This window comes from Callorhinus ursinus, unplaced genomic scaffold (assembly GCF_003265705.2).
Source record: "Callorhinus ursinus isolate GAN/ISIS: 27379988/994484 unplaced genomic scaffold, GSC_fseal_2.0 scaffold9, whole genome shotgun sequence".
Classification (NCBI taxonomy): Eukaryota; Metazoa; Chordata; class Mammalia; order Carnivora; family Otariidae; genus Callorhinus; species Callorhinus ursinus.
Genome location: NW_027397071.1, coordinates 22,016,569 through 22,039,378, shown reverse-complemented (window position 1 = coordinate 22,039,378; position 22,810 = coordinate 22,016,569). Strand labels below are relative to the sequence as shown.

The following is a 22,810-nucleotide window of genomic DNA, read 5'->3' as shown; positions in this document are numbered from 1 at the left end:
TTCCAGTCTATAAAAGAATGATGATGATGGCACCTGGGTGGCTCAGTTGGTTAAGCGACTGCCTTCGGCTCAGGTCATGATCCTGGAGTCCCAGGATCGAGTCCCACATCGGGCTCCCTGCTCGGCAGGGAGTCTGCTTCTCCCTCTGACCCTCTTCCCTCTCGTGCTCTCTATCTCTCATTCTCTCTCTCTCTCTCAAATAAAAAAAAAAAAAAAAATCTTAAAAGAATGATGATGCTAGTCTTTATCCACACACCTGACAAATGTATTTTCAGGATAATGAATTGGTTGGTCATAAGGGCTCTTAGAATCTTAGATGATTGAAGATGCTTAGTCAAGTAATGAGCAAATGAGTTTTCACATCCCTACTCAAGACTGAAGCCCTCACCTTGAGGTCAGCTTTCTGCAACAACCAGTTTGGGGTTTTAAAAGCAAAATTCACATGCATTCCATCTAAGTCAGGAACCAGAAGTTCTTTGTGGAATACTGTTAAGGCATTTCTGCAGGGAGTTCATCTGACACCAGAGAATTATCCCCTGTGAGGCAAGCAGGATACCCCATGGGGGGAGGTGGGTACCTAGCCTTTGTCTTTGAGAACCAAACTTCGCTCTCTAGTTGGCCTTGGTGAAGAGGGAGTTTGTTAAATTAGTTCTGCCCCTTTATTCTCCATCTCCTCTGTCACTTACTCTGATTAAGAGCTGCAACACTGGGAGGTGGGTTATGATAATAGACTCCAAATTGGTTTCCTTACAATGGTTTTGAGTGGGCGTAGGAAAGGATTCATTTGTATATCATGAGATAAAAAACTGTCATCCTTTTCCTAGGCCAAAAGAAATGCCAAAACCCAAGAAGGTAGTATTACAGTGTATTTTCCCAGGGAAGTTATAAATTCTGTGTTGTAAACTGCAAGGCAAATAGCATTTTTAAAGGTTTCAAGGGAAATATAAGAAATAGATGGTTTTGAAATTATCATATAGTCATAAGAAGAAGGTATTTTGGAAAAATCCAAGAAATCTTCTCTTGTGAACATAAACACACAGAAATGCATACACTTGTCCTTTTTGACTTCGTGATCCCATTTCTGGAAATTTATCCTTAAGAAATTATCCAAAAACCAGAAATTAAGATGCCTTAATTTCTATGCCATAATTGCATAGTTTTTTTTTTTTTTTTTTTAAGATTTATTTATTTGAGAGAGTGTGTGCGAGTTGGGAGAGGGGTAGTGGGAGAGAGAGAGAGAATCTCAAGCAGACTACCCGCTGAGTGCAGAGCCCCTCACGGGGCTGGATCTCACGACCCTGAGATCATGACCTGAGCCAAAATCAAGAGTCGGACGCTTAACCAACTGAGCCACCCAGGCGCCCCTGCATAGTTTTTATAATAGCAAAATATTTGAAATAGTCTAGATGTGCCCTAGCTACACACACATCTGATAAAACATGTATTTATTAAAAATTAAAATTATAAAAGCCATGGAGGAACATGAAAATGCTTATTATATAAAGGAAAAAAGCCAGGTATGTAATGACACTGTGCCACTTAAACTGTATATTTTTTCATTTCTAGACTTTCCATTTGGTTTGCTTTTGACTCTTTCTCTTCACTTTTCATACCAAGCTGTTCATTCCTATGGTCACTATTCTTTGCATTGTCTTAGCATCTTTTTTATTTTTTTAAGATTTTGTTTTTAATCTCTACACCTAACATGGGGCTGAAACTCACGACCCCAAGACCAAGAGTCGCATGCTGTACCTACTAAGTCAGCCAGGTGCCCCCCATTGTCCTAGCATTTAAACATACTTTCTTGAATACTTTCAGACTGTTCTCAGGGTACAGATTCTCTTGTCTGTTGTGATGTTCTTTTCCTTGGGCCATCGGAAAAGTTTTCCTATGAGCATTACCTGTCTTCAAGGGTGGTTGTCTGTGGGACTCCACCATTCCCTGGCTTACAAGGAAGTGGTTTTGCTTTGTTCCTGCCCAGACTCTAGTAATTTCAGTGGTCCCAGGCAGATCGTGTATTTCTGTATCAACCACTTTCCCGGGATGGTTGGTTGAGTCTGAATTTATGCCGGGAGTTCAGTTCCTTAGCAAGGGCCTGAATATTGTTTCTTACCCTAAGGGGTTAAGTCCCTGGCCCCCCTACCTCTAAAGCCTTTACTGATTTCCTGCCCATCGAGAGCCTGTGAGTTCAGCTGTCATTAACTGCTAGGGTCTGCTTTGGTTCTAGCACCTAAACTTCCTTCTCTGCCCTCAAACTCTGCTGTGCATTAAAAAAAAGTTGACGCTTTACCCATCATTTCCATGTGTTTGTAGTGGGATGTCCCATCTACCATAATGACCAGAAATACTTGTTTATTTTTTCCATTTAGACACATACTGTATGAAAACGTATGTGTCTATAATCAGAGACTGGATGGGGACTTTGCAAATGAAATGATTTGTTATGGGTAGAGATGGTGTATAGTAACCATTTTTCTTTATTTTGCAAATAAGTTGGTATTGTCATTATATTATCTCTGAAACAACATAAGAATCCTCATCTTTTTCATCATTGTCTTGTGTTTCAGGATGCCTACCCTGCAACTGCCATTAACGGGACAGACTTTTGTACATCCGCACAAGACGCACTCAAACTCTTATCCAAGAATTCAAGTCATTTTACATCTGTGAACTGCTTTGGAGACTTCATAATTTTTCTAGGAAAGGTGAGATGTCCTCACTAAAATAATAAATAAAGGAACTTGGGATCCAAACTTTAAGCCCTACAGCAAGGCTTGGAAAGAGAACGAATGTTTCTTGAGTGCTTATCCTCTGGTGGGTGCTGTGTTTCATTCTGTCATTTAATCCATCCTGTGAGGCATCTTATTTTGCAGATGAGAAAACTAAGGTTTAATAACTTGTCCAGGATCCCCCAAAAGATAAAGTCATGATTTGAATCCTAGCCCTTAACTCTTAGCAATACTCAATTCCCTCTACCGTCCTGAGTCCCGCTTTTTCATATCTAAAATGAAAATGCTACTAGCCTCATAAAATGGATGTATTTTCTGGGGTTTTTGTGGTAAAATATAAGGGAACAGTATTGGAACCTAATACAAGGTCTGTATTATTTAAGGGCATTAAGTCCACAAATATACAGATTGTTAATGTCCCAAATGGGGCCAGAGGTGCATTTCTGCTGTCATCTGAATAGTATTTTTCAAGAAATTGTATGTAGTCTTGTATGCGGTGCAGTGAATGAGCATCTTAGAGTTCCATGTCATGGTGTGAAGGACAAGCCCTGAACTTGGGGTCTTTGACAACTCCAAACCTCAGTCTTCATATCTGAACTAAAGGGAACACGTGGCCTTTCTAGGTTGTAGGGAAGAGTAACTGAAATATTGATGAAAGTGGTATGATAGTCCCTACTGACCATGCTTCAAGCTGAGAGTTCTTTACACTATGTGACATGGTGTGTCCTTTTCCATGTGACTGTCACCCACTGGGCCTAATTCTGCACACCTGTTTGCCTGACCCCACTTCCACTTGATTGCCTGCCCTTCAGATTCTTGACCACAGACCTCCTGTCCTTCCTGCCACATCTTCACTATTCCAAGCTGGACATGCTGGCTTCTTCCAGCCATTCGTCCTGAAGGACTTGAATGCTGAGGCTTTCAGTGGTGTCCCAAAGTGAACAAGATCTTGGTCTCTGGTTGTAACCTGGCCAAAGTCAAATAAGGACTCCTGGCTCATTTAGCATTTTGTGCCTCTGTGGCATTTGGTAAAGGTCCCTGGTGCATTACTATCAGAGTTAACTGTCAGTAACAAGTTATAACGTGTGGATTTCGCAGGTGGTATGTTAGTTGCACATTTTTGTAAGGCTCGGCTGGGCCCAAGATTTTTCATGCAACGGTAGCTCTAGAAGCACAAACTGATTATGCCTTTCAAAACAGCCTAAATAATCTTTGTAGTTGTAGTTAAACGGATAATATTGTTTATGTTAGTTTGGTAAGATTGTGGGTGATATGTTGTCTAATAACTACTTCCAAAAAGTCTCAAGTCTTTATAAAAGACTTTATTTTAGGCAATAATCCATTTCCCCGTATTTCTGGAATAAAGTAGCATTCAGACATTCATGTCCATCTTTGTGGCTATCCAAGGACAATGGGGATTCCAGATGGACTCCATTTTATCTGTTAAAGAATTAGGTACATCATGGGTCTATAATTATGTTGCTGGAAATAATTACATATGGCAAAAGCCTGGATTAATCCTATTATCTCCCCCCGCCAGCATTGGAATGCTGTTCTACTTTAATCCCTCTGGTAAAAACAATCACATATTAAACTACAGTATATCCACTCAATGGATTGTTGCGCCATTATTTTGAAATGGCACTCACTAAAAAGTTTTTAAATGAAGATGCTTATGGGGGTATCAAATGAAAAAACTAAAAATTCTGAAGTATCATTATGTCTACAGATAATATGTAAATGCATCTACTCTCTCCCCCCTCCAAATTAACTGGGCCTTCTTTTGGTATCAAAAGATATCACGGCTCTTATTTTTTTCTTAATTTCACTGTAACCACATTTTCTGACAAGCATTCTTTATAATAGGGCACACACAAACACTCACATACATATGCATGTATATGAAAGTATCACTTGTAACTGACAAAAATCATTTCTAAAATATTCTAACCAACCAGTTTATAAAGATTTTCAACAAACTCTTGTTTGGACAGGTGTTGGTGGTGTGTTTCACTGTTTTTGGAGGACTCATGGCATTTAACTACAACCGTGCACTCCAGGTGTGGGTGATCCCTCTGCTGCTGGTTACTTTTTTTGCCTACTTAGTAGCCCATAGTTTTTTATCTGTGTTTGAAACTGTGCTGGATGCACTCTTCCTGTGTTTTGCTGTTGACCTGGAAACAAATGATGGATCGTCAGAAAAGCCCTACTTTATGGACCAAGAGTTTCTGGTAAGCAAACATTTCATTTCCTGTTGCCATCTCAATGCTCAAAATCTCCAAAGTGTAAGAGAGTCGCACATAAAGGGGGCTCATACCTCACCTCATTTTCTATTCCAGAGGGCTCTGTGGGCTTCTACCACACAGCCTGAATGTCCGGAGTGAGGTTCGGGTTCTGTTTCCTGAGGCTGAACCCTGAATGTCCGGAGTGAGGTTCGGGTTCTGTTTCCTGAGGCTGAACCCATTGAACCCTTCTCCCTGGAAAGAAGTGAAGCTGAACAATGAATACGGACCACATGACCTTGGGCAGGTGTTCCGGACACAGCAGTCCAAGTCCCTTTGGTGCTATAGGCTTGGTCTGGCCTTTTGGGTGGCCTGGAGGTTTAATAGTTGATCTTTCTCCAAAGCTTTCTTGCCTCCTTGAGCATCATGTCAGCCCCTCCGGGCTTTAGGGGACACACGCGGCACCTTCTGTGCCAGTATCGACACATCTGCGGTTCTCAGGCCCCTTATTAACCGAGGCCCACCGATGCAGAAGCCACACCCTGTCAAGTCCCATTCAGCTTCTATCTGCAAAGAACAGGCAGCTGTTTCCAACATAGTTGTTGCTTATTTGTCTTATCAGGTGTAGACAGGGATATTTTAACAACTGAATGAAGTCTCTGTGCTATCTGGGTGAAGTGCTGTTTTAGTAATTTTCTTTCATTCTGTTGCCATAAAAGTTAAGTGTTAAAGCCCTTTTGCTTTTTTTTAAGTAATCTCTACATCCAACATGGGGCTCGAACCCACAACCCCGAGATCAAGAGTTGCACGCTTTACCAACTGACCCAGCCGGCCCCAGAGCCCTTTGGCTTTGAAACAGCATTCAAAGCACTCCTCAGTTCGGCCAGGCACTGAACTTTAACAAGCACTTCTCTGGTTTTAAAGTTAAATGTATTCTCAACCACCTCCATATAAAACCTAAAAATACAATAGCAAAACAAAACAGAACAAAAATAGCACTTTAGTTGTATGTACCCTAAGGAAATGGTTTCTGATGGTGGCAGGAAGCTAACTGGGGCTTCTTTCTCCGACTTGCACTTTGCCGATTAAAAAATCCACTCGGAAATCTCCCCCCTAAAATATTTTAATTCAACAGGGAAAACTTTAAGGATTACATTCCCCTGAATGATATGGTCAAGTAAGTGGTTGCCCAAAGTGCGGATACATAACACCGGTCTCCCGCATTTTTGTTTTTCAGAGTTTCCTAAAAAGGATCAACAGAGCAAACGCTGCGAGGGCGCAGGGAGCTGAGCGCTCATTAAGGAACGAGGAGGGAATGGAACTCCAGCCCGTGGTGTGATAGGTGCCCATTGGTTAGCTGTCCCTGGAAAGTTGCCTTCTTCTAAGAGCCATTCCACAGAATAAATGGTAAGGCTGATGGACCCTATTCTTCGTTTTCTTGTCCTTATTGTTTGGCCATTAGAATACCAGAAAATACCATAAAAGTAGATTCTATTCCTAATTTATTAATATTCACTTAGGATATGAATATAAAGTACTCCCACCCCATCCCCACTAATGTTCCTCAGCATGACTTTAAGATTCTTCCAAGTTGGATTTAGGGTGAATTGGAGGCATGTGCTTCTCAGTGGCATAAGCAAGGGTCAGACCATGGTCAAAGAACAGTTTGAATCTTGGCGATCACTGACTGTGTACAGTGGGCAGGTCCCTTCGGTTTGCTAAGCCTCGGTGCCAAGCAGTGTGTTGTCATGTGGATTCAGTCAAGCAATGACAGAGTAACAGAACGGTACCGGGAAAAGGGGACATTTTAAAAATCTGCCTTCACCTCTCTGGAAGTCAGCCAGAAAATAATCAGCCTGTGGCTCGTGTGAATGTTCAAAAAAAATATTTATTTATAAAAAATACAATGGGATAAGTTTACGCTGAGAAATGCAGCAATAAATACAGTCGAAGAGCACAGAGCAACTCTACATCGATACATTGGCACAAACAGGAAGAGCGGACGCACCACCCAGACCTGAACGTCTGCGGGCCCATTTTGTAAGCGCTCCTTTAGAAACACGGCTCTGAAAAGATCTTGTCAGTTTAGGGAAGAGAATGAGTACACATATAATCACAAATGCACACGGATCAGGACTTTATTTAAAAATTAGCAAACAATACTGTAGAGACATTGATATGTAAATTTCTAAAATGCTGCATCTTAAATTTAGTTGGCAGAGACCACACGTAGCTATAAGCATGAGTTTAGTCCTCCTCGTAGAAACCAAGTACTAAACTGTAAAAAAAAAAAAAAAAAAAAAAGCTTCCTGTCTGAAAATCCCAGGTTATTACGGAGATTGTAAAAATGCATAGGTCTTGAATAAGAGAATTGGCTGTACAAGAGTACTCCCCTCCCACAGTATTCCTTTTTACTTCATATGCGAGTTATTGCTTCTGCTGTAGGATTGAACTGTTACAGCACTAAAAGGCAACTATTTAGGGAAGAGGCAGAAAAAGGAAAAGGGAATGTATGTAAGGCAGTATTTCTTTTAGGTACAATAAGCATAATAGTGTTTTAGGAAGACAAGATAAAAATTACTCAAGGCTAGCTTGGTTCTCACTGAATAAAAACAATGGGCTAAATACTGAGCTCCTCTGTGTCAATCTAATAATCAATGCCTTGGTCGCCATATTGGTAATCTCTGGGGTAGTCATCTTGGTACTCTCCATGGTATTCATCTGGGTATTCTGCCTGATAATCACTATCGCTAATTTCAGACCCATTTGTTCCTGTTCCTTGGCTTCCGTTGTGAATGACCGGTTCTGTGGGAGCGGCACAGTATTTGGGATCATATACTTGCCGCCCAAGCCCATACACACTCATTCCTTTCTGGGAAGCAACTTTGTTGGTTCCCATCTGTAGAGAAATTGTCGAGTTGTCCACCGGTTGTAATGTTAGCTTCTGATCATAGATGTCTCTTCTTGTACCTGGTGCTAACATTCCCGCCTGGTATCAGAACAGAGGAGAAAAGCGAAGACTGCGGCTCAAGTCTGTTCTTGGGAATATTCCATAAATTATGAAATTCACACTGAATGGGAACGCTCATGGAATACCTTCATTTCAGGGGTAAAGCGAGCTTACTGAATAATCGGGATGCCGAATCTTTCTTAAGAAGCAGTACTCACTGGCTCTCAAGCTAAGCTCAGCCCTTCCCTTCAAATCCTTGCTGTGCTATAAAACTGCTATATCGCCTCAAAACCAGCTAGCTTCCTTTTAGTTTTTGGTCTCCCATACGCAAATGGAGAAAATACCACCCACTTTGGATTTAGGAGAGGATTAGATGTAAAGAATGTAAAAACACAGCCTGGAAGGTTACAGGTGAGTACCTATTAGGACCACATACTCTCTCCAGGCCACCGATTTCAGAAGCTCTTCACACATTCAACAGAAATTATGCCAACCAGTCCCTAAGGACTTGAGTCTCCAAGAGCCAGCCACGAGTACAGTAACTCATACCTCATTTCTCCATTTAGGCCAAGCAGACACTTCCAGATTTAACCGATAAAAAAAAAAAGCAGACTCGAATGACAGCTACGAGAGACGGGCAGGACGTGCTCCAGAAAGGGCAAATGGTAAATTTCATCTTGAGGTCATTAGGAAGAAGCTTTTTCACACTTTCTCTCTCCACTCCTGTGGGAACGGGAGGCCTGCCTGTCTCTGGTGATTAAGGGAACCTCCTTGTAAGGGAACATACTTGCATCTTGCGTGGTATTAGAATACTGGCCTCCTCACCAGGCTACAGTTCCATCTACTTCTAGTCACACATTTAACAGAGATGCTGGCTAAATCCTTTTTAGAACTCCAGATAATTGTACCTACCAGTTAAGGGATCCTATAAAAATAAAAGTCCGAGGCATTCGAATGAGCAATTTACTTGGATTTGGAGCAAGAAATAAACTTGCCGTAATAAACTTATCTTTTTTCTTCTGGTCAGGTAGAAAGGCCGACTGTTCTAACTGCCAACAAAAGCCATGAGCCACACACCCTACTTGTGTTGCTACAGAAAAGGTCCTCTGATTCTTTTGCTTTCTCAGCAAAATCTATTTTCCTGAAGGAATATACTCTCTAAATATACCATACAAAAACCACCTCAATTGAACTTAGTTAATAAGAATGAGGTAAGTGCTAATTTAAATAGTCCTTCTGTACTCTTTGCTGCAAGTATAAAAAGACAGTCCTTACCTGGCTGGCTCCTTTGTTGGTGCCCATCTGCAGACTAATTGTGGTCTGGTCAAAAGGTTTGTCGGTTTGCATTTTGGGATCATAAAGATGCCTCCTGGTCCCATAGGCTGTCATACCTGCCTGGCTGGCGCATTTGTTGGTTCCCATCTTTTAAGTTAAAAATAAAATGAGCACTGATTATCAGAAGCCAACAACATCTATGACAAGCAAAACTACCTCTAAAGAGGTGGAGGGGCATGATTGACAGGTCCCTTTTTGTGCCGAGGCTAGCGAGATACAGAATCTCCATGCTTTCACAAATTTCAAGGTGCTCATGTTAAAAAGAAAATTTTCAACAAGTTTGTACAGGGCAGAATTACAAGTAATTAATTTCCTCTGTTCCTCTCCTCCCTACTGTCTACAGCACAGTGAAGCAAACCAAGAGGTACCTGCTTCAGCCATTTAAAGGGACAGAAGCACTCTCAGGCTACATACTATGCTTTTCTACTCTAGATGTTTGTAGAAAATGTGATAGCAAATGCCAGGTGTCTTCTCTGGCAGCTCAACAAGGGCTTCTTTAAAGTTTCATCCAAATCACCAACATCTTCATGGAAAAAGAGCCACATAGAAAGAATGAGGAATGTGAAGTTCAGAGGAACAGTAATTCTCTTCTCCACTGAGAATATGGCTTTAAGACCAACCGGTACACCCAGTTCTACTAGCTGGGGATATATTTCTGTTGGTCTTTTTCCTTAAAAAGGAAGGGAGGAAAAAAAAAAAATCATTGCAATCCTACCACCCAGATATTAGCCGTAAACATCTGTGCATATCCTTCTAGATTTACCTTCTATATCTGTATATATCAATACACATGCATACAAAGAGCTACACATAGAAAAATATGCATGTGCATCTTCAAAACTATGATCCCACTGACCATAATATTTTATAACCTGATTTGTTTTCCCTCATCTTGGAATTCTTGTCTATCATTTTTACCTTACTCTAGAGTTCCTTTTGTTAAGTTATAATTTAACCAACTGACTACTCTTTGGAATTTCAGGTTTCCAATTTCTTACCAGGTACAATTTTGTACTGTACAAAAATAAATTCACCTCACATAGATTCAGTCAACAGAGGGGCAGGTCTCAGAGGTAGTAAAGTCCTTAGCATATTGGACATTTAGTAGTGGTGGTTTTGTGACACCCTCCAGGGGAACAATGTGAAGGGGGCTTAAAAAAAAAAAAAAAACACCACCCAAAACCCTGAACTATTTCTAATAGCACTTGGCTACCGTACCGTGCAAATAAATAACTTTGGCATTAAGGTTTTGTAATTTGGTCAATAACGTTTAGGAATTTATAAAGTACATTTCCTTAAAAAATAAAGACAATGTAATGGCGGGGGGAAGCATTTCCTAGAGAAACAATTGTCAAGTCCAATGGCATGCTGGAAGTTTCTTCTAAAACCATCCTCAATGTCTCATGGGCTTTAAATGGACATAAATTATATAAACTACATATCCATCCCCAAAACCTACATTCTGGTGTATCTTACCCATTCCTTACTTATGAGAGACACATTTTGCATAGTGAGAATTAATGATACTGATGAAGTAACTGATCAAGCAATAATACATTACTTACCTGCAAACCAATTACACTTTGGCCAGCTTTTAATTTTCCTTCATCAAAACGTCTTGTTTGTTTTTCAGCATACTTAACTCCAATGTCAATGGTTGTATGGAATCCTTTTGTTTTAGCCTAGAGAGAAATTTGCACACTAACTAAAAAGGAAGACTAAAATGGAGATTCTGCCAACAGTTTTATAGCACAGCGAGGATTTGAAGGGAAGGGCTGAGCTAGCTTGAGAGCCGGTGAGTACTGCTTCTTAAGAAAGATTCAGCATCAGGATTATTCAGTAAGCTCGCTTTACCGCTGAAATGATACTGTCCAGATATAAAGGCTTCATTAGGTAATACTCAGACTAGAGGTGAAAAACCTATTTAAGGCCATTCAGTAATACATGTAGCTCTGAAACGTAAGTATTCTAATTAAGCTCTCTTATGAGACAGCTGATGTCAGCAGCCTTTCCACAGAGCTAATAATTATGAAGGAGACAGAGGCCCCTCCCTGACTAGCCTGGTTTCCCATGGGAAGTAAAAGACGCAATGCATCACCAACACGGTGGGACTTTTAAAATCAGCCATTAAAGACATATACGTACCAGACCTGCCAGAGCCACCAGCGTAGTCTGAACCTGGGTCATGTTTCCATTCTCAAAAAGATCATTTGCTTCAAATATGTCATGTGGCTTCATGCCATAAGCCTGAATAGCTTTAATAAAGTTTCCAATATTCTCCAACTATAAAGGAAAAGAGTCATATAACTTTGGGAGCTAAATACAGACATTCACATTAAGAATTCTAACTCTTCACGACTAGTTAGTTGTAAGATGCCAGGCAGAAAGCTACTTGGCAAGGTTTCTTGGCCAGATACATACTAAGCACAGCCCTCTCTGGAAAAGGAAAGAGTGAAGAGTATTTCATAGTGGGTCACATAATGGTGTTTTTAATAATTTTATGCAGTCATGTTTTTTTCAGTTCTTCGAAGGAAAGATCATCCTTACAATGTTTTTAAGGATTCTGGGATTCTGTCAGAGCTATCCAGGGCTAAGATTTTGTCAAATGGTACATGGTTACTCACATTAACAATTTATGTTTTAATTTAAACATAAATTTTGTGGTTACTAATTGCTGTTTTCCTTATTATCTCAAAACACATACTCAAAATACCCGATTTTACTTAATCACACCCATTCATGAACTAAGACTGCTTAATACGGTGTTCTACAGTCAACCATTAGCAGTTATATTAAACTGCTTGCTTTTTCCCCTCATTTATCCTTTTGGTCTAGGTTGTATTTCTCCGTATTAGCTGTGTTGAATCCTGAGAGTAGATAAGACTAAATGTAAGAAAACTCTTAAGCTAAGCATCTGATAATCACAGAACTAATTCCAAGTAATTATGGAAGCAAGGTAAAAAAAATATAGCCATGTATACAAATTTCTGCTAAAATGTCTGTTTTAAAACGAATCAAGTCTTTGCTGCATACAGAATAACTGGAGGTTGCTGGTCTATTACCTGAGGCCAGTTTAACGAGGACTCATTAACCTTCTTCACTGAGCCTGGCTGTAGCTTGTTTATGAGCCTGAAAAGAAAAGTGTAGGTGACGTTTATTGTCCATAGAAAAACAAGGATTGGCATGTAAAGCTGGTTTTTTTGCATCAGTAAAGGAAGCATTAAAAACATTTGCGAAATGTCAAGGTTTGACACCCTGGATTGGGAAGGAGGATGACACAGAAGCCCGTGGAAAGAACCGGAAGAACAGAAATGGCCACAACTTACTCGCAGAGGATGATGCCATCTTTTAAGCCCAGCTGAAAGTTGGTGCCAATGCTCATGCCTGTCACCTCTTCTATCCAGTTTCGAAGATCTTCTTCTGCCTGATGATCATACTTGGAAGCGATCTGAAATACAAGTCAACCAAGTTTGGAAGAATTTTCACTAAAGCATCAAAAACTGCTGACTTCAACTTGCTCTTGCTCTTTTATTATCCATTAAGACCACAACTGTGACATGCAGTAAATTATACTCACTGGAGTTCATTGGCAAATGTAACCAACTATTACAGCTTGAGTAACTAATAAAAAATTTTTGGTTAAGGCGGTTGTTACACAAAATTTGAATAGTACATGGAGAGAACTGGGATAGAGAAGGAGAAACTATGGATCAAGAGAAAACAGATTTCCACTCATGACACACAAGAAGTGACAAGAGTTAACAGCATGTTACAATATGGCACCAGCCATATTAAATTTTAAAAATTAAGTCATTAATTACCACATCCCCCTCCCCCGCAAAAAAGAGGGCAGTAGAATTCTGACACGTGCAACTATTTTTACACAGTATTTAACTGGCCAAGACGTTTCTATGCCTCTGTTTAGCCAAATGCACACTCTGTGCATGTACACACACACACTCCTTACACTACTGTCCTTGCAGTACAATACTGAAGCTCTGTTTATGTAGTCTCTATCCTACAGACTCCTCGCAGAAGTCACAAGTCACTTTTAGACCGTGAGGACCTAGCCAAGTACCTGACATCCAAACACTTAATAAAACTAAAAAAAATTTAACTCTTTACTTACAGAATTCTATGATAAAGGCAACTTAGCAATACAGATACTATACTATTATACATGCTAAAACCCAGTACACACAGATTTTCAAAGATCTGTTCATACTTAGACCAGAAACCTCAATTAAAAAAAAAATTTACACAAAATATTGTTAAAAATCACACGCTCAAGCTATTCCTTATCCTAGGAATATTAAAGAGGCTGGTCAGCCAATTAAGGAGAAGAACACAGCTGGAAAGAAGAGGAGATTAGGTGTCATTTTTCTTCTCATTACACAGGTGAAAATGCCACCAAGACGCAGACAACACCCAGGGGGATGGAGACCACGATGCGCTTGCATCCAACTGATGCAGCGTCCATGGAAATGGGAATGAACACAGAAACATTTGTTTCCAGAAACATGACTAGGTTTCATTAGTGAAATAAATAGTCTGATGACGTTTTTGTTATAGAGCGGCCCTTCAAGTTCTAGTTACACAGAGGAACCCTCTCCCGGACCCTCACCACCAAAAGGCGCGGGCACATGATTCCACTCATCACTGTGTGTCCTTTAGTGAGACAGCAGTCCTTGATCTGCATTTTCCTCCCAAGTTCAGGAAATGACGCTATTCCTCTAGCAGAATAATGGATAATTTATTTAAGCTGTAGATTTACTCAACCAGAATTATAAATGGAAATTAAACGAGTTTACATTGAAATAAGACAACTAACACTGTGCAATGTAGCCAGGATCAAAATTAATTAATACATCATGGAAATTTCACTGTGATTTGTTTAAAAATCGCTCTTCCCAGTATGGTACTGGCACAAAAACAGACACATAGGTCAATGGAACAGAACAGAGAGCCCAGAAATGGACCCTCAACTCTATGGTGAGCTAATCTTCGACAAAGCATGAAAGAATGTCCAGTGGAAAAACGACAGTCTCTTCAACAAATGGTGTTGGGAAAATTGGACAGTCATATGCAGAAGAATGAAACTGGGACCATTTCCTTACACCACACACAAAAATAGACTCAAAATGGATGAAAGACCTAAATGTGAGACAGGAATCCATCAAAAACCCTTGAGGAGAACACAGGCAGCAACCTCTTCGACCTCAACCGCAGCAACTTCTTCCTAGACACATCGCCAAAGGCAAGGGAGGCAACTATTGGGACTTCATCAAGATAAAAAGCTTTTGCACAGCAAAGCAAAACAAAAGCACAGTCAACAAAACCAAAAGACAACACACAGAATGGGAGAAGGTATTTGCAAATGACATAGCAGATACAGGGCTAGTATCCAAAATCTATAAAGAACTTATCAAACTCAACACCCAAAGAACTAATCCAATTAAGAAATGGGCAGAAGACATGAACAGACATTTCTGCAAAGATGACATCCAAACGGCCAACAGACACATGAAAACATGCTCAACGTCACTCGGCATCAGGGAAATAGAAATCAAAACCTCAATGAGATACCACCTCACACCAGTGGGCATGGCTAAAATGAACAAGTCAGGAAACGACAGATGTTGGCGGGGATGTGGAGAAAGGGGAACCCTCCTACACTGTTGGTGGGACTGCAAGCTGGTGCAGCCACTCTGGAAAACAGTATGGAGGTTCCTCAAAAAGTTGAAAACAGGGCTACCCTACAACCCAGCAATTGCCCTACTGGGTATTTACCCCAAAGATACAAATGTAGTGATCGAAAGGGGCACGTGCACCCCAATGTTTACAGCAGCAATGTTCACAATAGCCAAACTATGGAAAGAGCCCAGATGTCCATCAACAGATGAATGGATAAAGAAGATGTGGTATATGTGTGTGTGTATATGTGTGTGTATATATATATATATATACACACACACACACATATATACACATACATACATATATACACAATGGAATATTATGCAGCCATCAAAAAAATCCAAAATCTTCCCATTTGCTACAATGTGGATGGAACTAGAGCATATTATGCTAAGCGAAATAAGTCAATCAGAGAAAGAGAAGTATCCTATGATCTCACTGATACAAGGATTTTGAGAAACAAGACAGAGGATCATAGGGGAAGGGAGGGAAAAATGAAAAGACGAAACCAGAGAGGGAAACAAACTATTAAGAGACTCTTAATCTCAGGAAACAAACTGAGGGTTGCTGGAGTGGTGGGGGGTGGGAGGGATGGGGTGGCTGGGTGATGGACACTGGGTATGTGCTATGGTGAGCGCTGTGAATTGTGTAAGACTGATGAATCGCAGACCTGTACTCCTGAAACAAATAATACATTATGTTAATAAATTTTTTTTAAAAAATCGCTCTTCCAAGTTATTTCTAAATATTTTCTTCACTCTTCTCCAAGATTTATTTGATCTTCCCAAGCCACTTTCTCAGTTTCTGCCCAAGTGCACAGCGGCCCCCTTCTTCTCAGCCATGTCTCCTCCCCCTGCCACGCCAACACCACTGAATACCACTTCTCCAGCGCCCTGCCCCCCCCCCACAGGCAGGCACACTTCCCAGTGACTTAGGTACCCTGACTGGGTACACCTGCTGCAAGCTCTTCACTCAAGCTCACCAACATCCCCCTTGCCGAATATGATCATACATTCAAGAGGTGAAGAAAATGAAGACAGAAGAAGGCCTCTGGGACACTGGGGCCGGGTGACTGCCCCCCTGCCTGTCCTCTCCCACCCCGCTGGCGCCTTCATTGCCCCCCTTCCTCCCCTGCTGGGGCTGACACTAGGGCCACGTGTGGCATCAGCATTCTGCCCTTCCCGCCCTCCCCCCTCGCCCCTCGGAACGAAGAGCAACAGTGTGGAGTCACCCTCTGGTTCAAGGGCAGCTCAATCCGGTCTAGCTGCATGACCGTTCTTTTGGATTTCTAAAGTAACACTTGTTTAAAAAAAATAATAATAAATGGTACAGAAGTATGTAGAGTGCATTTTCAATGAGGGTGATACTGCCCCCCCCAAAGGGGTGAAAATAGGTTCTCGTGGTGGGCAGTGAAAACCCCTGGAGACATGACAAGAATCTGTGACCCTCCCCAACAAACTCTATTCCTTTGTACTAAATGTGGTGGGAGTCAGGAAGCAATTAGGAAAAACTTCTACTGACTTTCTTTGGGAAAGCGATGATGGAAACAAGGTTGAGAAGCCCTGAGACCATGAAAATTCACAAGTCTCTCTTCACCTGCCCCCCCCCCCAATCCTATTCCCTTCCCAGGGAATAGACAGAGATAGGCACCTGCCTTCCATGAGCACGTATATTAGGGTGAATCACGTATAAAACAGCATGAGAATCAGACAGCCTCACAAGCACAAGCCCGGAGGGCCTAGGCTTTGTAACGGTAAAGAGAGACACTAGAGCAGATGAGAGCCTGCTGGTTGCCAACAGCCATCCCTCCCAGGCACTGAGGTCTGAGCAGTTCCCCCACCAGAATCCCTAAAAGGGGATACAGAGCAGTGAGGGACATCGAGCTTCAAAACCATCTCAACAAGAGATCCCAAAGTGCAGTTCCTGCACTGTTTTATGGTGCTTCCTCGCATAAGCCAGGAGCATTCAGCCAAAGTGCAATTTAGTGAAAAGGTGGGGGTGCACCCAGCATGAGGGACGGTGATTATGTATGTACAAGAACTGTCTGAGGGCCCTACTTATGCCCAGAGATGTTCTAGAATCTACTAGAGAATGAAGACGTGTCTTTCCCGTATACTCCTCACAATGTATTCTTACCACAGTGCGTGGTAAAACCTGGAAGCAGACAATTCCAGATCACTAGGCTGCCTGTTGCACGCCACCAAGATAATCCAGCATTACCCCAAACCCCGTAAGTACAATCATATTCAATGCAGCTCCCCTCTCTTTCAAATGTTCCTGTGTCGTGGATTTTTAATTTTTTTTTTAAAGATTTTACTTATTTATTTGAGAAAGAGGGAGCATGAGCAGAGGGAGGGGCAGAGGGGGACAGACAAGCAAACTACCCACCCAGTGGGGAGCCTGCTGCTGAGGCCCAAGCCCAGGACCCTGAGATCATGACCCAAGCTGAAGTCAGATGCTTAACTGAGCGACCAGGCAGCCCCACCTTTTAAAAGATTTTATTTATTTATTTGAGAGAGAGAGAGTCTTAAGCAGACTGAGGGTGGAGCTCAACTCGGGGCTCAGTCCCACCACCCTGAGATCACAACCTGAGACAAAAACAAGAGTTGGACACTTAACCGACTGAGCCACCCAGGTGCCCCATGGGTTCTTCCGTCAACGTCTTTCTCCGTTACTCCTTCTGTCATTCAAGTGGCTACTACATACATACCAGTTAGCTTCAAAGGCAAAGTCTCTGCCCTGAAAAGCTTACATTCTACTGGAAGGAGACAAACACCTATTAAAGATTTTGTCTATTTATTTGTGAGAGAGCGCACGCATGTAAGCAGAGGGAAGGAGGGACAAGCAGACTCCACACTGAGCATGGAGCCCATGTGGGGGCCCGATCCCAAGACCCTAAGATCATGACCTGAGCCGAAATCAAGAGTCAGATGCCCAGGTGACTAAGCCACCCAGGTGCCCCAACAAATACCTATTAATAAGGTGTGTTAAGACATTTGCAAAATAATAGTAATAGCGGTAGTCGTAGTAATAATAATAATGTAGAGTATTTAAAACAAAGAATAGAGGGGAGCCTGGTTGGCTCAGTTGGTGGGGCATGCAACTCCTGATCTCAGGGTTGCGGGTTCGAGCCCCACACACTGGGTGTAGAGATGACTTAAAAATAAAACCGTAAAATAAAATAAAGAACAGAATCCACTGGGACCACCACTGTCCTAATATAAGGACCAAACAGATTTCCATCTGAAATACCATGATGCCTCTTCCCTTCTTATTATCTGCCATTCTTGATACCTCATGCAAGACAATGAACAGGCTTTAACATTTTCTTACCTACCCCCCCCACACACACCTTTGCAAATTTTTAAAGTATTCATTCACATGACAGATAGAACAAACAAGATCACAGGCCTTGCAGTCAAGCTTTAAAAACTTCCCAAAACTGTGTTCCCAATTCCAGTTTGATCTAAGTCAGTAACCTCGTCCTGATGACCCATTTCTCCTAGGTAGTCTTCCTTCCCGGACTACTGTGAGCATGAAGACCGCTCCACGGGTAAAGAAGGGCACATCTCAGGGCCTGACACATCTGAGTTAATGTTCTCCTTTTATACGGGCTTGAGTTCAGAGGTACAAAGCTTTCTATTAGCCAAACCCCACCACAACCTGTTCACTTTGTTGTCTCCAATTCAAAAAGTTCCACTGGGACTCATCTGGGATACTGCCCATCACCACTCATCTCAAAGCTCACTCCTGCCTGTCTCTGCATCCCAAATTCCCATTCTTTCTCAGATTATCGCTGATGAAAAGGATGAAGTAACTACTTTTTAAAAAGCAGAAATGCTTTCTTACGGGGGACAGAGGTGGGAATTCTAGAGAAAATCCCTTTACACTTGGCATAAGAAGGTCAAGGTAGATTGCATGCCTTCCTCAAGGTCACTACAGAATCTGAGACTCATTCTATGGTGTGAACTGTGTTAAGATCTGATGGGGAATGATTATATATTCCAGAGAGATGGAAAACCATATTTGCCTCAGGTAAACAGGAGGGACACCTACGAGCTCCCCCCGCCCCCTGTCATTTATGTTTACAACGGAAACTCTGGAACTCAAAGTTAACATCCTTGCTGGTGAGCCTCTTACAGATAACAGAGAAAGCTTCAACCTTGTGCTCTATGTCGTTCTGCTGTGCTTTATCCAAATGAACCTTTGTGAGCAGACTGCCACCCAGTGTCACGTGGATCCTCTTGCCTACAGTTTTGCCTGGGAAAACCAAGTCCTCCAGGATTGCATCACGCACGGCTTTCAAAGGGCAGATCCTGGGACACTTTTGCTCGTTTTTTGTATGGCTTTTTTCAAGTTGGCTGAGGCAGAATTCTCCTCTGAGCCATAAAGACAACATGCTTCCCAGTGAACTTTTTCTCCAATTCAAAGACTTGCCGGACTTGGACTTCCTGGAAAGATTTCAGTTGAGGAATGGAAACAAAGATGGTAAGAACCTTCCAACCACCGCCAACTTCAGTTTTCTTGGCTGCTGTTATATTCATCTGCCCTAGCTGGGCTTGGAGGTCCGAGTTCCTCTCCAGCTCAAGGAGAGCCTGGTAGACGCCGGACTCCAGCTCATCCAGCTTCTTGCCATTGGGCCTCATGATCGTGCTGGAACTGAACATGGCCTTCTCGGTGAGAGCCCTGGCTTAGGAAGAACCTACGAGCATTTTCAAGTCGGGTCCTTTTCTCAAAGGGACAGCTGGACCTTCAGATCAATGTATCAGCGTATGGCACCAGCACAATTTTTTCTCTCCAAATATGTATACTCAAATAAATACAAAGACATTATGACTTAATGTGCCAATACTATGAAACTGACAAAGTTTTTGAAATAATCTAAGAGGAGTTGGGCCAGTGCCTAAAGCAAACAGCATAACCAATAAATGATTAAGAAAATGCAGAAAAAACAGAATGTCAATTTTGTCTTCTCTATCTAGAAACTGACCTTTAGACCACAGTTTAGAATATACATAGTTCAAAGTTGGACTTTGAACCCAAAAAATAATCCTGTAAAAAATGGACAGAAGACATGAGCAGACACTCCTCCAAAGAAGACATCCAGATGGCCAACAGACACATGAAAAGATGCTCAACATCAGTCATCATCAGTGAAATGCTAATTAAAGCTACCATGAGATACCACCTCACACAGGTCAGAATGGCAAAAATCAAAAACACAAGAAACAAGAACTGTTGGTGAGGATGTGGAGAAAGGGGAACCCTCTTACACTGTTGGTGGGAATGCAAACTGGTGCAGCCACTCTGGAAGTTCCTCAAAAGTTAAAAATAGAACGACCCTATGATCCAGGAATTGCACTACTAGATATTTACCAGAAAAATACAAAACCACTATTTCAAAGAGATGCATGCACCCCCATGTTTATAGCAGCATTATTTACCACAGAAAAATTATGGAAGCAGCCCGTGTACATCCATAGATGAATGGATAAAGAAGTGGTTGGGCGCCTGGGTGGCTTAGTCGGTTGAGTGTCTGTCTTCAGCTCAGGTCATGATTTCAGGGTCCTGGGATCGAGTCCCGCATCGGGCTCCTTGCTCAGTGGGGAGCCCGCTTCTCCCTGTCCCTCCACCTGCCGCCCCCCCTGCTTATGCTCTGTCAAATAAACAAAATCTTAAAAAAAAAAAGCGGTGTGTGTGTGATGGAATATTATTCAGCCATAAAAAAGAATGAAATCTTGCCATTTGCAATGATACAGACGGAGCTAGAGAGTATTAGGCTAAGTGAAATAGGTCAGAGAAAGACAAATACCATATAACTTAACTGTGTGAAACAAAAAAAACCAAAAACAAGAAATGAGCAAAGGGGTTTAAAAAAGAAAAAAGAGTGAAAGACACAATCCGAAAAAAACAAACTCTTAACTATGGAGAACTGACAGTTATCTGAGGGGAAGTGGGGGGGGGCATGTTGAATCACTATATCGCACACCTGAAACTAATATAACACTGTATGTTAACTATCCTGGAATTAAAATTATAAAAATAGGGCACCTGGGTGGCTCAGTTGGTTAAGTGACTGCCTTCGGCTCAGGTCATGATCCTAGAGTCACTGGATCGAGTCCCGCATCTGGCTCCCTGCTCAGCAGGGAGTCTGCTTCTCCCTCTGACCCTCCCCCTTCTCATGTGCTCTCTCTCTTTCTCTCTCTCTCAAATAAATAAATAAAATCTTTAAAAAAAAAAAGAAAAAATAAATAAAATTATAAAAATAATAATAAAACGAAGACATCTAAAAAAGTAAATTGGGACTTTGAAGTTTCAAATCTCAAGTAGGAGTTAAGCCTAGAGGCTGGATTCCCAGAAGAATCTAGACTCAGAAAGGACGATGAACAAAGATGCACATGTTAAACAGCTCAGTTTGTGAGAAACGCCTCGATAAACCCAAGTAACAGGAACCTAGATGTGGGTCCATTGCTTCCTGACCCCCACGCAAAAGGCAAGGGCCTCTCTATTACAGGCTGAAGAGCCTGCTGCTGTCATGCTACAGTGGACTCCTGGAGCGAGGGTGTGCAGGGACCTGGGCAGGGGGGCGGGAGGGTTGGGCGGGGGGGGGGGGGGGGGGTTGCCATGGGGAGGCAGTCATCCATCACCAGGAGCCAGCATACCTACGGCAAGGCACATCCAACATGCCTGTGTCCTCTCCTTGGGGGCAGGATGGGCTTTAGTCCTGTACCCCTAGTGCACATGCCTGGGGCATCTGGCCCACTGTGGGTATTCAATAAATGATTGTTCATCCACTGACAGTAGTACCCAACTAGAAAATGCTACAGATTTAAAGATCTATCTTGTTTCCAAAAGGCATCTGCATTTGAATGCTGCTGGTTTTTAGAGGCGCCACATCTCCTTGATCTACCAATCTAGTAATCTTAGATGGATCACTAGGGACATATTTGTTTTACCTTCTCATAAAAGTCCCTATGTCTATGGCACTCCTTCGGTCCAGTTTAGTAACTCTAGAAGTAGGGCCTGGTCAGAAGCAACAACCATGCCCACTGTGCCGATCTATGTCAAGGAAGGAGGAACTCCCACTGATATGTACCTTGAGGCTTAGGTTTAGATCTGTTCTCTTCTGGGTTATATATATATATATATAAATATTTAAGATTTATTTACTTGAGAGAGAGAGCACAAGCAGAAGGGGCAGGGGGAGAAGGAGAGAGGATCTGAAGCAGACTCCACACCGAGCGCAGCAGAGACCGACACGGGGCTCGATCTCAGACCCTGAGATCAGGACCTGAGCCAAAACAGGGTTGGATGCTCGAAAGACTACATCCAAGTCTCTTCTGTTTTGGTAACAAATTAACAACTGACAACCTGGAAACTGTTAGACATACTTATTAAACTTAATGGAAAGTTAAATTGGGAATAGCTCGAAACAAAGTTCAGATTCAGAAAATTACAGCTTAATAAATTATTCCAGATATACATAAAATTCTGCAGCAAGTTCTAGAACTAACTAGTCATGCATACTCAATAAGCTATACAACTCTGTCCAAAAAAACTAATGCTGGGGCGCCTGGGTGGCTCAGTCATTAAGCGTCTGCCTTCGGCTCAGGTCATGATCCCAGGGTCCTGGGATAGAGCCCCACATCGGGCTCCCTGCTCAGCGGGAAGCCTGCTTCTCCCTCTCCCACTCCACTCCCCATGCCTGTGTTCCTGCTCTCGCTCTCTCTCTGGCAAATAAATAAATAAAAATCTTAAAAAAAAAAAAAAAGGAAAGAACAGAAAAGAAAAGAAATTAAGAAAATGTAGGAGGCACCTGGATGGTTCAATCAGTTAAGCATCAGACTCTTGATTTCAGCTCAGGTCATGAGCTCAGG

At 42.0% G+C, this 22,810-nt stretch overlaps 2 protein-coding genes and 1 pseudogene across 9 annotated transcripts in view; 1 reads left to right on the top strand and 2 right to left on the bottom strand.

Annotated features, from left to right (window-relative positions):
* SLC44A3 (solute carrier family 44 member 3) overlaps positions 1–6,401 on the top strand; it is a 91,533-nt gene extending 85,132 nt beyond the window's left edge. For all 5 annotated transcript variants that reach the window (XM_073896269.1, XM_025872236.2, XM_073896270.1 and 2 more), the window contains 3 exons: positions 2,568–2,705; positions 4,724–4,960; positions 6,189–6,401. In XM_073896269.1, coding sequence (XP_073752370.1) covers positions 2,568–2,705; positions 4,724–4,960; positions 6,189–6,290 — 477 coding nt within the window. In that variant the 3' untranslated portion in view covers positions 6,291–6,401. The remainder of the gene's footprint in view (positions 1–2,567; positions 2,706–4,723; positions 4,961–6,188) is intronic.
* A 670-nt stretch (positions 6,402–7,071) lies between these two features.
* CNN3 (calponin 3) overlaps positions 7,072–22,810 on the bottom strand; it is a 30,020-nt gene continuing 14,281 nt past the window's right edge. For all 4 annotated transcript variants that reach the window (XM_025872237.2, XM_073896274.1, XM_073896273.1 and 1 more), the window contains exons 2-7: positions 12,563–12,684; positions 12,299–12,365; positions 11,382–11,519; positions 10,802–10,918; positions 9,177–9,323; positions 7,072–7,940 (exon numbers count right to left, since the gene is read on the bottom strand). In XM_025872237.2, the coding sequence (XP_025728022.1) occupies positions 7,599–7,940; positions 9,177–9,323; positions 10,802–10,918; positions 11,382–11,519; positions 12,299–12,365; positions 12,563–12,684 (933 nt within the window). In that variant the 3' untranslated portion in view covers positions 7,072–7,598. The remainder of the gene's footprint in view (positions 7,941–9,176; positions 9,324–10,801; positions 10,919–11,381; positions 11,520–12,298; positions 12,366–12,562; positions 12,685–22,810) is intronic.
* LOC141373414 (small ribosomal subunit protein eS7-like) lies at positions 18,696–20,778 on the bottom strand (annotated as a pseudogene).